Source organism: Carassius gibelio, chromosome B8, assembly GCF_023724105.1.
Source record: "Carassius gibelio isolate Cgi1373 ecotype wild population from Czech Republic chromosome B8, carGib1.2-hapl.c, whole genome shotgun sequence".
NCBI lineage: Eukaryota > Metazoa > Chordata > Actinopteri > Cypriniformes > Cyprinidae > Carassius > Carassius gibelio.
The window spans coordinates 19,328,798-19,343,626 of NC_068403.1; the positions used below are offsets into that span (position 1 = coordinate 19,328,798).

At 37.3% G+C, this 14,829-nt stretch overlaps 1 protein-coding gene across 2 annotated transcripts in view; it reads right to left on the reverse strand.

Annotated features, from left to right (window-relative positions):
• Positions 1-14,829, reverse strand: part of LOC127963684 (DBH-like monooxygenase protein 2 homolog) — a 69,234-nt gene that overhangs the window by 1,651 nt on the left and 52,754 nt on the right. Inside the window, exons 1-8 of one of the 2 annotated variants that reach the window (XM_052563724.1) lie at positions 7,198-7,529; positions 3,999-4,145; positions 2,320-2,472; positions 1,698-1,781; positions 1,461-1,613; positions 511-613; positions 266-432; positions 102-190 (exon numbers count right to left, since the gene is read on the reverse strand). In XM_052563724.1, coding sequence (XP_052419684.1) covers positions 102-190; positions 266-432; positions 511-613; positions 1,461-1,613; positions 1,698-1,781; positions 2,320-2,472; positions 3,999-4,145; positions 7,198-7,464 — 1,163 coding nt within the window. In that variant the 5' untranslated portion in view covers positions 7,465-7,529. Of the gene's footprint in view, positions 1-101; positions 191-265; positions 433-510; positions 614-1,460; positions 1,614-1,697; positions 1,782-2,319; positions 2,473-3,998; positions 4,146-7,197; positions 7,530-14,829 lie in introns of those variants that run through there. The other variant, XM_052563725.1, reaches the window with a different exon arrangement.

The window sequence follows — 14,829 nt, forward strand, 5'->3', positions numbered from 1 at the left end:
TAAATAATTCATTGCAGTAACTTAAGGTTATGAACCACAGAACAAAGAAATGCACAGAGTTTATATTAAGTGAACTATTTTTTCGGGTCAAAAATGTATACCTGAAGTGTCCAACTCGCACCTTTCGCCCAGCCAAGTGTGTGTGCAGCATCACAGAGAACACCTGAAGATCATGTGGTGTCTCCAGCACCTGTAGAGCACAGAACACAACTGATCGTGCTGAATCTGATTGTGAGAATGTGAGTACATAAAAATATATACATACCTTTGGAATATTAGCAGTGTCACACATGCCGTACGTATGGAAGGATTTAGCTTTGGGTGGGATGGCATACCCAGGGGCCACCGCAAGCCCTGTCATTAGAACAGCTGCATCATGCTGACGGAGTTCAGATGTATAGTAGAATCGCAGACCTGAGTTATCAACTCGACCTGAGCAGAGAAGAAAGATTTATCATGTTGAAATGTGAAAAAAAAAAAAAAAATTCACATTGTAAACGACTGACTGACCTGCACTTTTATGGGGGTTGTTGTAATGCAATTCAAGCCTGTAGAAAAAATTTCCAACATTTCCACCAATTGGAAGTCCTGCCACCTCAGGAAATTCAAAAGCCTTGAAAAAGTACAATTACAATTAAAAAGCTAATCATTAATTTGAAAGATTTAAATATAGATACTATTTCAAAAGGCCCAAAAGCTGAAAATGAACCATGCCCTTTCAGTGAATCAGTTCAGAAAATCATTCTGAATGCGTCAATGGATGCCCATTTTCCACAAGTTGATATGATTCTTAAGGGTCTTAATGACAAGTCTATAACATACTTTGCTTAAAATTTATCAATGGTAGTGTAAAAGAACATCCTTTTACCATGTCAAAAACAGCTCTGTTCATAGCAAGTCATTTTAAGTTCATGTTCCTTTAAATACTAATGAGCTTTACTGACCCCGCCCCTCTCTTCTGTGGGGTGACGAGCCATTCAGATATTGTGAGACTGTTTACTTTAACCTAGGAACTTATAGGAAAGGCAATTTGCAAAGATTCATAAATTAAACAATGGCAGAGTAATGACAGTTCACTCATGACGGGCCTTAGGTAAAATGCTACTATCGATCAAAAATCGTGGGAGGGGCCTGGGTCTGTGTGACATCACACAGCCAAGAACCTAAAAACGGCTTGATTTGAGAAAGGGGATGTTATTTATATGGATTAAAAAAAAACATTGAATGGATTTTTATCATATAGTGTGGATGTGTACAAACACTGCCAACACACATATATGTTCAAACATGTAAAAGTGAATTTTGCATCCAATGACCCCTTTAAGAACCAAACTGATCCAATTCTTGATTTTTAACGATGTGATTGGATTGGATAACGATTTCTTCAAGTAATTTATGACTTAAATGTGTTTATTTCTCACATGAAAATGATTTAAACCCTAGTCAAAGGTGAGACTAACCCCTCCGCCAACTCCCCACACAGCCACGACCTCCATACACTTTTCATCCGCTCCAGTATAACATTCTGCCTCCAGCGGCTCCGTCACAGTCGGAGGGCAGCGGTACAGCAGCAGATGATGCACAAGGTCAACATTTTCGATCACTGGCTCAATCTGGGATAATGAAAGTAAGTCAGAAATTAAGATGATTGACAGATCATTGGATAGATAATGTTTGTGTTAAGTTCATAAACTCACACGATAAATGTGCTGTTTGGGACCAAACGTCGGGGCTTTCAAGATCTTGCAGTGATAGTAGGTGTGCTTGGCTGGTACAATGAACTGAAATGATTGTAAGCAACATGTAAAGTGAAAGTACACTCACTAGCACTTCGAAAAGGTTTTCTTTCCTTAGTTGAGATAAACCATTAAGATAATCCTTGGAAAACTACTAGGCTATTCAAAAATAAGCTACTGTATGAAGTCAGAGTTACAACAACTTTTCTTCAACAGGGAAACAATTGATTGACCAAAGGTTAGAGTAAAGAAAATTAAAAAAAAATTAAAAATATTATAAAACGTTTTTATTTCAAATAAATATTATTAAATTAATATTATAAATACTATTCATCAAAAATCTGTTTTCAACATTAATTAATGTTTCTTGAGCGGTAAATGAGCATATTAGAATGATTTCTGAAGGATCATGTGACACTGAGACTGGATTAATGGCAGATGAAAATTTAGCTTTGCTTCACAGGAATAAATTACATTTTAAAATATGTTCAAATCTAAGTTAAATGTTGCTCATGAAATGTCAGGAACAAAAATTGGCTTTACAGACAGGACAGCAAAACAACAAAGTAAAAATATTTCTTACATTGTCCATAGTTATGTCAAAAAAGCTCCTATTTGAAGGGTTGACGTGAGGCATGTACTTCAACAGGTTCAACTCCTTTGTGCCTCTTTGGCTGCTGTGGTATGTGATATCATCAGTCTGTCCATACGCATAGATCAGCTTCATGGGGAGATCCTGATCATGCAATAAAAATAACAATTGCTTGATAATTTACATTAAATGAGAAGCTCTTTGGCAACATGCACACTACAGCTAAATGTTTTTTTTTTTTTTTTGCTATTTTTTTTTTATCTAAAATTTCAGTTTTAAAAGACAGTCCATGTTTAAAGAAGTGTTTCTGAAGTGCAGCTGAGAGCTCCTTGACAAACAAGGTCAACAGTTTGTTACTTAGTTACAAATACTTAGGAGTCCTTAGAAATGCCCTGATCCAAGTGGGCCTAACATTGTGGATTCCTTTACATTGCTGTTTTTTCAATGCAATGCCATTAGGCATGGGCTGATTACCGGTTTCATGGTGGGCTATATCGCGCTTTTAAAAACCAATAAAATTTTAGTTGGGGGTGGGGGTTTGTATTATTATATTATGTATCTCTCAGGGTAACTGACCCATATATATGTGCATAGCTATGTACATAGAGTAAAAACGTCCAGTAAATGATAAAACTGTCTGCACTACAAAACAGTATGTTCACAATTAAGATAATACATTAAAATTAATATGGTAAGACACCAATTTGCAAAATCAAGCAGCAAATCGAGTGCTTATGCAGATGAGACAGAAGCCAGACCCATACAATTTCCGAATGGCACTCTTAAGGTCCTTGCACAGTGAGTCCGAAATTTTTGTATGCGTTTTTTGTACTTTTTCGTATTCGTCATCCTTTCCTATCAAAATGCTATTTTATTTTATAAATTTTTTTATGATGGACGAAAGTTTCGGAGACAGTGTATAAATGTGATAGACACAACGTGAACATTTCAGACGAAAATTTTGGACTCACCAAAACTTTTTGGTCTTAGCACACTGAGTTTGAAATATTTTGCATGTCAAAAAAAAAAAAGCTTAATCATTTCATCTGTCATCTACATTTTCGCCTCCACAGCAAGCATTTTGATAGGAAAGGATGACAAATATGAAAAAAAGAAAGAACGCATAAGAACATTTCGGAGTCAGTGTGCAATGGCCTTTACAGGAAGAAAAAATGGATAAGTGCAGCAATATTTTGTTTATATCTGTAACCAAGGAAATGCTCTATCACACTGTACGATAAGCACCACCCACTTCCATAGAGTGAATTTGCGTTTTCATTTAGCCTGTCTGATGTTTCAGTTTCTTGTGTGTATGTTTTGTGGAGCATAAATTTACAAAGCTAAATAATAAAAAAGCTTTTAAAAAGATATGAAAAGGTTTTTTCTTTGTGTTTTTGTTTACATTTTTCAATTATACAATCTAATTTAAATCAAAAACGTAACACTAAAATAACAATAACCAATTTTATAGCATTTTATATTATTTATATGTCAAAATCACATACACACACATATTCATGCCTGAATGTCATAGTTCTACCGTCATTGTTTTCTGAATATAACTGCAGAGTAAATCTTAAAAACAATGAATGGGGATGGTTACATGACGGTGTTGAATTACTTTTCCTTTGTAAAGAATAGTTGAAAGAAAAATGGTTAAACAGGCTCACAGTGATGGGTAGATCATCTTTATCACAGGAACCAATGGACCTCTGAAACTTCATGACTGTTTTCCCATCAGACTCAGTCAGAGACAGAAGTTTGTAGTTCTGTTGCTGGTCAACCACAGGCATTGAATTCCCCCCAGCATGACGGTCCTGAATACCAAAAAAAACAGAAAAGAAAAATGAGAAGTGTAGCATGTATGCATGCGTAGTAACAGGTGTTTTTATGAAGCTGTAGTTATAGTTATAGTTGCAGTCTCCAATCAGTTTTCCACTTTGACTTTCAAGATCTTATATTAATATCAGGTTAATGTTACCTGCATCTAAATGAATCAGAATCGACAGTATACAGAACAAAATATCCAAAAAAAGTTACAATTATTTGTAACTTCACTGTAAGTGACTTATTGACAGTCATCAGTCTCTATTTATGATGTGAAAGACTAAATCCAAATCTAACAGTGTGTACTGTAGATAAGTAACTAATAGAGATGTAATGATATAAAAATTTCACAATATGTTAAGTCCAGAGTTCGAAATTTATTGAGATATATATATATAAAAAAAAAATAAGACTTGGGAAAGAAAAAACTGGAGCCCACCGGGGTGGCGCAGGCGGAACTGGAGCAGTGGACCACCACAGCCGAGCAGAAAAAAGAAAAGTTAAATATGCTATCTAATGCACTTTGAGAGATCAAAATTAAGAGGTCCAAACCATGTTCTTAACTGAAAAAATTATGTTAGAAAAGTGTTTTACTTCTAACCCTCTTTTTTGTTGTGACATAATACTGTCTCTCTCTGAATTACATTCACACTGGTGTTTTAGGAAGCCAAACAAATTTGAATATAAAAATAATAACAACAGCAATTTCATATTATTATCATTCCTATGACAGTTATAGTAAAACAATTTTACTGTAAAGTAATTGAAAATTTATATTTCATGCAGGGATGTGCACATACATTTTGAGGGGCAGAGGCTCAAGTGGAAAAAAGGGCACTTCTCGTATTTAGAAAAAAAAAAAAAAAAAAAATAATAAATTCTATACATACCATTATAAAAATATTAGGGGTGTGCGATTAATTGACAACGATAATTGGATGATATTTTGCTGAGTGTTATTGTGCTGATATCTTAAGTGCTACCATGGACAGCTGACTGTTTTTGAGATTCTGTATATTCTGTGTAGTGATCAAAGTGAAAGAAAGACATGACATTTGCCAAGTATGGTAGCCCATACTCGGAATTGGTGCTCTGCATTTAACCCATCCAAGTCCACACACACAGCAGTGAGAAGTGAAGACACCGTGAACACACACCCGGAGCAGTGGGCAGCTATAGATCCAGAACCCGGGGAGCAACTAGGGGTTCAGTGCCTTGCTCAAGGGCACTTCAGCCATGGGTGCAGCCAATTGAGGGTGGAAGAGAGCACTGTTCATTCACTCCCCCACCTACAACTCCTCCCAGCACCGAGACTCGAACCAGCAACCTTCTGGTAACTAGTTCGTCTCTCTAACCATTAGGCCACAGTTGCCCCTCAGTTGCCCCTCAGTTGCCCAACAGCAGTAAGTTTAAATGGATTTGTACCTTATTATGGACATTTTTAACTTTATAAAAAAGTGTGCATAGTGAATGCACCGAAGAAACTGTGAATGGAAGCATCATCAAATTTTTTAACTGAATCAGAATAATAAATAGTGCTGGGCAACAATTTTTTATTTATTTATATTTTATTGTCTGTGATTACTCACAATTAATCGCATTGTTATGCACAAAACTAATAATGCATTTAAAGTAGTGTATTGTGCACCTTTTATCTTTTAATTGTAGACCTACTGCTACAGTATAAGAACGAAAGTGTAATAACATTTGGTTTGCAAATACTTTAACAAATAAGGTGCTTTTTAAAGCAGTGTTCCCTTTACATAGTAGCAGTTAAAATATTTATTGTCGCCTAAATCTCAGCTTATAACATGAATGTAATTAAATTAAATATAAAGCAAGCCATTTTTGTCACTGCCAGGACATTTTATATAAAATATTTTATAGTTTGTAGTAGAAAAACAAGTTATGCTCAGAGTCCAGAGCCTCGATTATAACATTATAACAGGTACCTTACTGTTAGAGACCTGCACGATCGTGGGACCCACCACAGCAGAATGCGGCGCTGGACAACACTTGATGTGCTGGTAGAGACTTGTGTGTGTGGGATGTGGGAGAATAATTGGGGTGTGTTTACACTAGGCAAACCGTGCCGGAACGCGTTTGACCCCCAAAGCCTGGTTAGTCTGACTAGTGTGATCACTCCGTTAAGCAGTCCCTGGCTCAGTTGGAAGAGGTGGGCAAGTGCACGGGTTCGGTTATATATAGATCAGTGAGTGTGAGTGCTATCCATGTCGGAGCGCAGATCTTCTGATGCGTGTTGCATGATTGTGTGAATATTTCTGAGTGGCAAAAGCAATAGATCTGTAAAGCAACATATTGAGACAGGGACGTGTGTTATAGACTCTAAATAATAAACCACAAAACTAACAAAATGATTCACTCCACTGTGTTGAGCAAGAGCGCTTTTCTGCTTCTCGTGCTATTGAAAACTTCCTATTTCCGACTTATAAAGTCATGATTACCAGCTGTTGCATTTTTTTTGTTAAAAATAACAGTGGACAGTGGTTTGTGAATGTTGATGCTTAGCCTAAATAATTTGATCGGGAGCATCCCCTCCTGCGACCAATGATTTGTCTTTATGTGTATTCAGAGCCAGTGAGCAACAGACTTTTATAATAATAAAAAACTGTGCTAATGTGTGATAAAATATTTGTCGCCATTAAAAAAATTAATGGGTTAATGTGATAATAATTAACAAGCTCACTTTGATGTTTATGTGTGCCTGAAACATGACGAATCAACATCGACAGTATACAGTACAAAAAATTTTTTAACTTCACCTTAAGTTTTTAGTTTATTTCATTTATGGGACAATGCACAACAAAAATGTAGTTCCAGAGTTAGCTATAAAGCTAATCAGCACTTCATAAGTGACTTACTGTTAGTTATCAGTCTTTCTTGATGATGTGAAAGACTAGGAAACCCAATTAAAAAATTTCTACATTTTAAATATTCATAAAAATCAAGAACATAAAGAACAAAACATCAAAAGAATATAAAATTAGTTGCTGGTTCACTCTGACGGTTATCAGTTTTTACCGTAAAGTAACTGCCACCAGGTCCAACTCCTCCAATAACAACATCTGCTCCAGTCATTCCTCCTTTGGGGCTGAAGCCAAAACCGACCCAGCCGTTGGTGTTGACAGTAAGCTCAAACAAGATGAAACCCTGGATCTCATCAAATCCCCACTTCAGCCGCACTTTGTGCTCGGGGTCCAGGTGTTCAGAGAAAGGCAGAAGAGGGTCTTCCTGAGCCCAGGACCACTGGACTGAAAGCAAGAGCAGAACAAAAGATAATGTTACCATGTTTTCTTTTCAAAATCTGGCAGTGACAGTGTCTTTGTAAGATGTTTGAGAAGGAAGTGGATGTGAAAATGCTCTGTAGTCACTTAAACAGCCCTCGTCTGTAACCCCACCTCAACTGAGTCTGTTCTCCTCCTCTCACACTGGTCTGGTGAACCAAAAAATAACTCTTTTTATGAAACAAATATTTATTTTAGAGCTGTAATGAACAGTAAACAAAGAATAGTGGAATTAACAACATTTATGACTATAATAGAGATGGATTATTTAATGATGTTACATAAGATAAAGTAAATAATTGGTTAATGATTTGTGACCGTAGACCACAAATCCAGTCATAAGGGTCAGTTTTTTGACCATTGGTTTATACTGCAAGCTGAATAAATAAGCAGTTAATGTATGGTTTGTTTTAATAGGACAATATTTGTTCGAGATAAAACAATCTGAAAATCTGGAATCTGAGGGTGCAAATAAATCAAAATATTGAGAAAATCGCCTTTGAAATTGTCTATATGAAGTTAGCAATGCATATTACTAATCAAAAATCAGGTTTTAATACTTTTACAGTAGGGAATTTACAAAATATCTTCATGGAACATTATCTTTACTTTATATCCTATTAATTTTTGGCATAAACAGTCACATATGCAATGAAAACCAAATATTAAAAGGACAAATAGATAAAGGGAATTGAAAGATTTCTATTTTAAGGAATAGGGAAGGGGTGGTGTTATTGCTTTGCTGATGATTCTTGGTTGTGTGTGTATGAATTATAAAGTAAAAGTCGTAAATAGTTTTCACTAGATCATGACAAATCAAAACATTTTGGTGTTTTCATCAAATTAGATATTTTATTTACAAAAGTCATTTTAAATACATTAAAAAAAAAACACCTTAAATACAAGTTAACTTTTGTGACAATGAAATGTCAAAATATGGGGGAAATAATGTTCCAAAGTGTAAATATGTCTGGAAAAAGATATATTTATCTTTAAATAAATATATAAAATATCAAGTTAAAACAATATAGTCCTTTATATTAAAAGAACTGCTTATTTTTACTTTATTATTATTATTATTATTATTATTATTATTATTATTATTTTAAATAAGCAGATATTAATAATTGTGCTTAACTTCAAGTTCACTGTTTGAAAAAGGTTGCCATTTGGTTCCTTGCAATATAAGCTGAAGTAGATGTTTTGTCATTCAGGGTAATGGTTTAGTTAAGCATTGAGAAAAGTGTTGAGCTTAATACATATTAATATTTCAAAGCATTTTGGTATTGTTTAATTTCCATTATTAATTAATTATTATTGATTAACTATAAACGCCTATCACCAGAGGGAGTCATAGTCACTATAAAAAGCCAAAAAGCTAATAAAGTAAGAGTGGACCCAGTAGCTTGAGTGGCACTCTTAGGGTGTACTCACACTAGCCAGTTTGAACCGTGCCCGGGTGCGTTTGACCACCAAAGCGCGGTTCGTTTGACTAGTGTGAGTGCTCCGAATCGTGCCCGGGCGCGGCTCGATTGGCCGGCCCTGGCCCGCTTGGGAGAGGTGGGCCAGGGCACGGTTCAGTTGGACTCGGGCGCGGTTCGCATGCAGTGTGAGCGCTAACCGTGCCGGAGCACGGAAAAGGACGTGTTGCGTCACGGTTTTGCGACGCTCCAAAACCAACATGGCAGGGAAAGGGTCGCTTTGGTCTACGGCAGAGGTGCAAAACGCATAAAAACTAAAAACTGCAAAGTCCTTGCTGCACTTCAGCTGGTACATTGCAAACATCCTCATACGAGCAGCACGATTACGTGAAAATTTTCGCGCCACTAAGGCGACACATCTGTTTAACAACAGGCTGTGAGAGGGCTGTGGACCAAACGACACAAAATTATCCACAAAGAAAACATAGCGATGTACTCCATTGCGTTCAGAGAGCGCCGCTCTTCCTGTTTATCCCGTAACCGTCGCACCATAATGACATAAGCGTGCTCCGGCACGAATGCTGAAACGGTATATGTGAGTGCAGGCCAGAAGGGGAGTGGGGAGGGGGGACAATCGTACTCGGGCCCGGTTCATGGCAACCGTGCCTAGTGTGAGTACACCCTTAAAGCCTGCACTGTAAAAAATGATTCTGCATTTTAGTTTGTTCAATGTAAATTTGTAAGTTGATACAACTTGTAGTTTCTAAATTTTTTTGTTCAACTTAGAATGTTAAGTTTTCACTATCTCAACTAGTCTGTAAGTTGATTTAAATAGAGTACAAATCGCAGCAACTTAAAGGGGGGGGATGCTATTTCATGCATACTGAGTTTTTTACACTGTTAAAGAGTTGGTTTCCCATGCTAAACATGGACAAAGTTTCAAAAATTAAGTTGTACATTTGAAGGAGTATTTTTGTTCCCAAAATACTCCTTCCGGTTTGTCACAAGTTTCGGAAAGTTTTTTTCGAGCATGGCTCTGTGTGACGTTAGATGGAGCGGAATTTCCTTATATGGGTCCTGACACACTTCTGCCGGAAGAGCGCGCGCTCCCGTATAGCGAGGCTGAGCAGCACAGACATTTCATTGATTAGAGCGATTCACTGATCAGAGCTAGAGCGTCGCGAAAAGTCACAAAAGAAGTGTGTTTTTGGTTGCCAGGGCAAGACAACCCTGCACAGATTACCAAAAAAAAAAAAAAAAAACAGCATTAAGGGACCAGTGGATGGAGTTTATTTTTACGGAGCATCAACGGAGTTGTGCAAGTGTTTTTGTTTGTTCCCTGCATTTCGAAGATGCTTGTTCACAAGGCCCAGTTTGACGACGGATTTGCGTATCGTTTATTTCTTAAGGATGATGCAATCCCAAAGAAAAAGGGTCACGATCGTGTGTTGGAACCGCAGGCGGTGAGTAAAACTGCTTCAAATATCTCTGCCTCCTTGTTAGTACGTCCCCTCCCATGCTGGAGACCCGGGTTCGAGACCCGCTCGGAGCGAGTCGTCGTTGCTGCTTTCGTTCAGTTTCAGCCTCTGGATCTGATTCTGGATCATAAATAAACGGCTGAATCTGACTGTAAGCCATGGTTTGTTTTGGATGATGGGTTTTCCCTCAAGGTAATGTCACAGCTTCCACATGCTCTCAACGCAAAAGCCTATTCGCGCTCGTGATTCTTTAGCTCCGCCCACACGTCACGCCTCCAGTCGGTCGTGTTTTTCCTGCAAAAATCGGTACAGACTATATTTCTCTTATGAATATAATAAAACTAAAGACTTTTTGGAGTTATGAAGGATGCAGTACTACTCTATATGTACTCAAGATTAACAGGATATTAAGTGAAAACGAGCATTTCACCCCCCCTTTAAAAACATAATATGCTGAACTAAGTCCTCATTATTAATAGTGAGGTCACGTGGAGCGCGTAACAGGTCTCGTTCATCGGCAAAGCTGGAGAGTTTGTTGGCACACGGCAGATTTATCTTCCATCATCATCAAATCTGGTAAGTAAATATTCGTTCATATTTGTGTAATGACCTTACATCTACGAAGTAATCATCCATGTATTTGTTTACAATATTAATGTTTATTGATCACATTGGACGATTGCTAATCCAGTTTGGCCAGTTATGTAGTAGCCTAGCTAGTCAGCAAACTAAGGCTTAAAATCTAGCCAACTAACATTATTACTTATTTTTTAAATTTATTTTTAATTCAACAGGCTAATTATTAAGTCGTTTCTGCCCACCGACTGGCCTGCTATAGAGGTCGGGATCGTTGCGTCACGTCGCAATGCATTGTGGGAATCGCGGTACAGAAGTAGATGTACTGTATAGTAGGCATTAGGTAACGTTGGTCATTTGGTCATTAATTTTGATTATTTTTTGGAAAATGGTTCAGTATTGCTGTATTGTGAACTGCTGTAATCGGTTTCATGATCGACAGGGCAAACGCCTCGTGAATCATATTAGTTTTCAACATTTTCCTACTTGGAAAAAAAACACAAGGTGTCTGAAATCACCAAGAGGCGTCAGATGGCTTGGGTCGCCACTGTACGGAGGGAAACCATCACCTTCGATAATATTATAATACATAGTTATGGTGAGACATGTTGTGTATGGTCTCTCTCTCTCTCTCACATACACACACACACAAACTCAGACACAAACACATTACGTTTTCTCTAGTTTTTGGCCAGTAAGGGAGTCAGTTTAGTGTCTGTATTTTTTGTTTAAACATTTTCTTTTGACCCAATCCTGAACTTAATTTGCTTTTTGATATTTTTGTGCTGACTGTATTTAACAAATTTGAACAACTTGTTTAAAAAAAAAAAAAAAAAAAACTGGAACGAACTTCAAAATAGGAAGTTAAGCGTCTTGTTTTGGTGAATGGTGGGTTGTGTCTGAGGTGAATGTTCGTCAATATTATACCGGATTACAGAACTACCGGAGGAAAACAGTGGATTTTTGCAAGTATGATAGGTGAGTAATTACTCCTGAAGTGTAACAAACCCGCATAGACAAGCTTCATAGCTCGCAGAATCTGATAAGTGTGTGTGTGTGTGTCACCACTGATGCTTGGTTAATGTTAATATTTCCTTAGTGAAAAAGATTGTTTTCTCCACGTTTAATTTGCAGATCCATTTATGATCTGCAGGTGAGCCTCCAGTGACTTTTTAAAAAGTGAAAGTGACATTTTTAAATTGATCGGAGGTGTAAGCGCTCACTCCACAGACCAGGATAAATTAACAGGGAAACTGAGGCTTGGTAAACTTTCATGTGTTCATAGGGATCGATTCCGCCTACAACCTCTTTTTTTTTTTTATTAGCGTTGTTTGGCTTCATTATTAAGTTTGTCCGTATAGGTATAGGCAACTTTTTTTGTCACGTTCTATAACTTTTTCTGGAGACTGGCTATTATCTTATTACAAACCTGCTTTGCGATGCCTCTAAAATGGCCGCCGTTAACCAAAATGCACCATTCCATGACGTCTACGCCCGAGCTCTATAAGGACGTGTGACGCCGATATAGTCGATACGTAGACCTTGAGCGTGGAGGGGGATCGTCCCTTCTCCAAGAGCTCTTGTAAAAATTACAGTATCACTGATACATCACAGGAGGTCGGGTTTTCGCCATGGTCTGAGCACCATGTGGAGAGCACAGACCATTTAGAGGCATATAGGCGTCATGTAGACGGAGCACTAGCCTGTGAAATTGTTTAGCACACGCCCAGGGAGTCCCATGGGTTCCCGTCGAGCGACCAAAGGTCCAGAGACCACATCTCTGGGTGCAGATGCCAAATCGTTCCGTCCACCTGAGAAAGAAGGAACGGGCCATGGGGCCGCAGTCAGCATCTGTGACATGTCGGCTATCCAGTGCTGAGAGTGAGCCTACAAGAAGAACCGTGCATCTCTGGTCCCTGATCCGCCTGATTACTTGGGGAATCAGAGGAACCGGAGGAAAAGCATAAAGAAAACGGTTGGGCCAGTCCTGGGACAACGCGTCCTCGATCTTGGAAAAATATGTTGGTCAATGAGAGTTGTCTTTTGAGGCGAAGAGGTCTATTTTTCTCTATTCAGTAGTATCTCCAACTGGCGCTGTGTGACACTACACTGATTTAAGGGGGTTTTGTATGAATGTAACTTTAGTAGCTACATACTTATTTTAATGTGGCAAAAGTATTGCGGGACAGGAATAAAGAGTTTAAACGGTACCTCAACTATCTTACTTTCACATTATGTTCCTCTCAAATTTGTGATTTGCTTCCACAAGCAAATTGCGTTGTGCATCATATTTAATAAACCAATTCAATTAAAATGTTTAAATGAACATAGTCACAGTCACACCATTGCAATTTTGAATGCAGTAGGCTAAGGTAAGTAGCGATAGTTCATTCGAAGTTTACTCAAGTAGAAGAATGTTACTAAACTTAGGCTTGCTATGCATTATATTTTGATATATATCAAAACCTTACATTTTCTCTGGACTCGATGATAAATACAGGTCTGACCGTTGGAACGAACCAAAATAATAATAATAATAATAATAATAATAATAATAATAATAATAATAACAATAATTTGAAAATCACATTTATGACGATTTATGGTGATTTTATTTATTTTTAATTATTTATATTTTCAAATGCTTTATTTGAACATTCCGTTTACAGTATGAAACAGAGTTAGAAGACTAATTTTTACAATCATTTTAAGAATAACAAAATATAAAGAATAGAGACATAGAACCAGGGCTCTCAAGTCTCACGCATTGGGCGTGAGACTCACGCATTTCAACCCGTTCACACGCTCACACGCCACACCTTGTATTTCTCACGCAGAGACATTACGAGGACAACGCCCACCAAGTTGCGGCGCTATTTTTTTAAACAGTGAAACAGGTAACGTAGAGGAATCAAGTGAGTTCCCCGAAGGCCCTGACACGCACCTGCTAATCGAATAAAAAAAAATATAGCTACCGATCAGCCAATCAGAAAATAGCATTGCTGTATCCGGGTAAGATTTTTACAGGCTCGTGTGCAACACAGATCCAGACGCTCGCTGAAGTAGGTAACGTTACGGTTACAGACTTGTCAAGACAATGACACAGATTTTCACTATATGTTTTTTTTATCAATATATTAATTTAACATTTTTTAAAAACAGTCTAAGATATGTTTTGGTCTGATGGTTATTATGACCCCGACACGCACGCAATTTTGGCCATTATACGTGGTCGGCCGTAGCTTTTGTGCCTATTATTAGCCCACTATTATTTTTTTATTGCCAAAGTTACACGTTGAAGAGGATGCGGGGCTACTCTGATAGTTTTATATAAGAGACTTCTATAATAGGCCTATCCATAATACTTGTATGGCAGTATCCATAATAGTTTAAAAAAAAAAAAAAATTTCTTTCCTTTTATTTTTACTGCACCTCATCCTGGTCCCCATTTTCAAAACGTTTTGCCTAGGCTATTTCATTATATTTTATCCAATGTATAATATTGATTATTGCATTCGTCTATTTCAAAGATGTCAGGGAAGAGGCAAAGGAGCAATCTTTCATGCTTTGTTCTAAAAGATCTGGGCCCGTATTCATAAAGAATCTTAATGCAAAAAGTAGTTCCTAGTGACAAAATTCTAAGAAAATTCTTAGAAATGTGGGCGTTTACTTTTAAAATTAAAGAAAAAAATCCTAGTAAAGAAAAAAGTAATTCAGAAAGCATCTTATCCCTTAAAAGAGGTCTTAAGGTAAAATTTGTTATGAGCACAGACGAGGACTTTTAAGAGGCTTAAGAGTTTCTTTAACAGAGGAGAAAATGGCAGAAAGATGAAGAGGCAGAAGAAATGTGTTGCAGACAATGGATGACAATGAGTTAATAAGACGGTATAGATT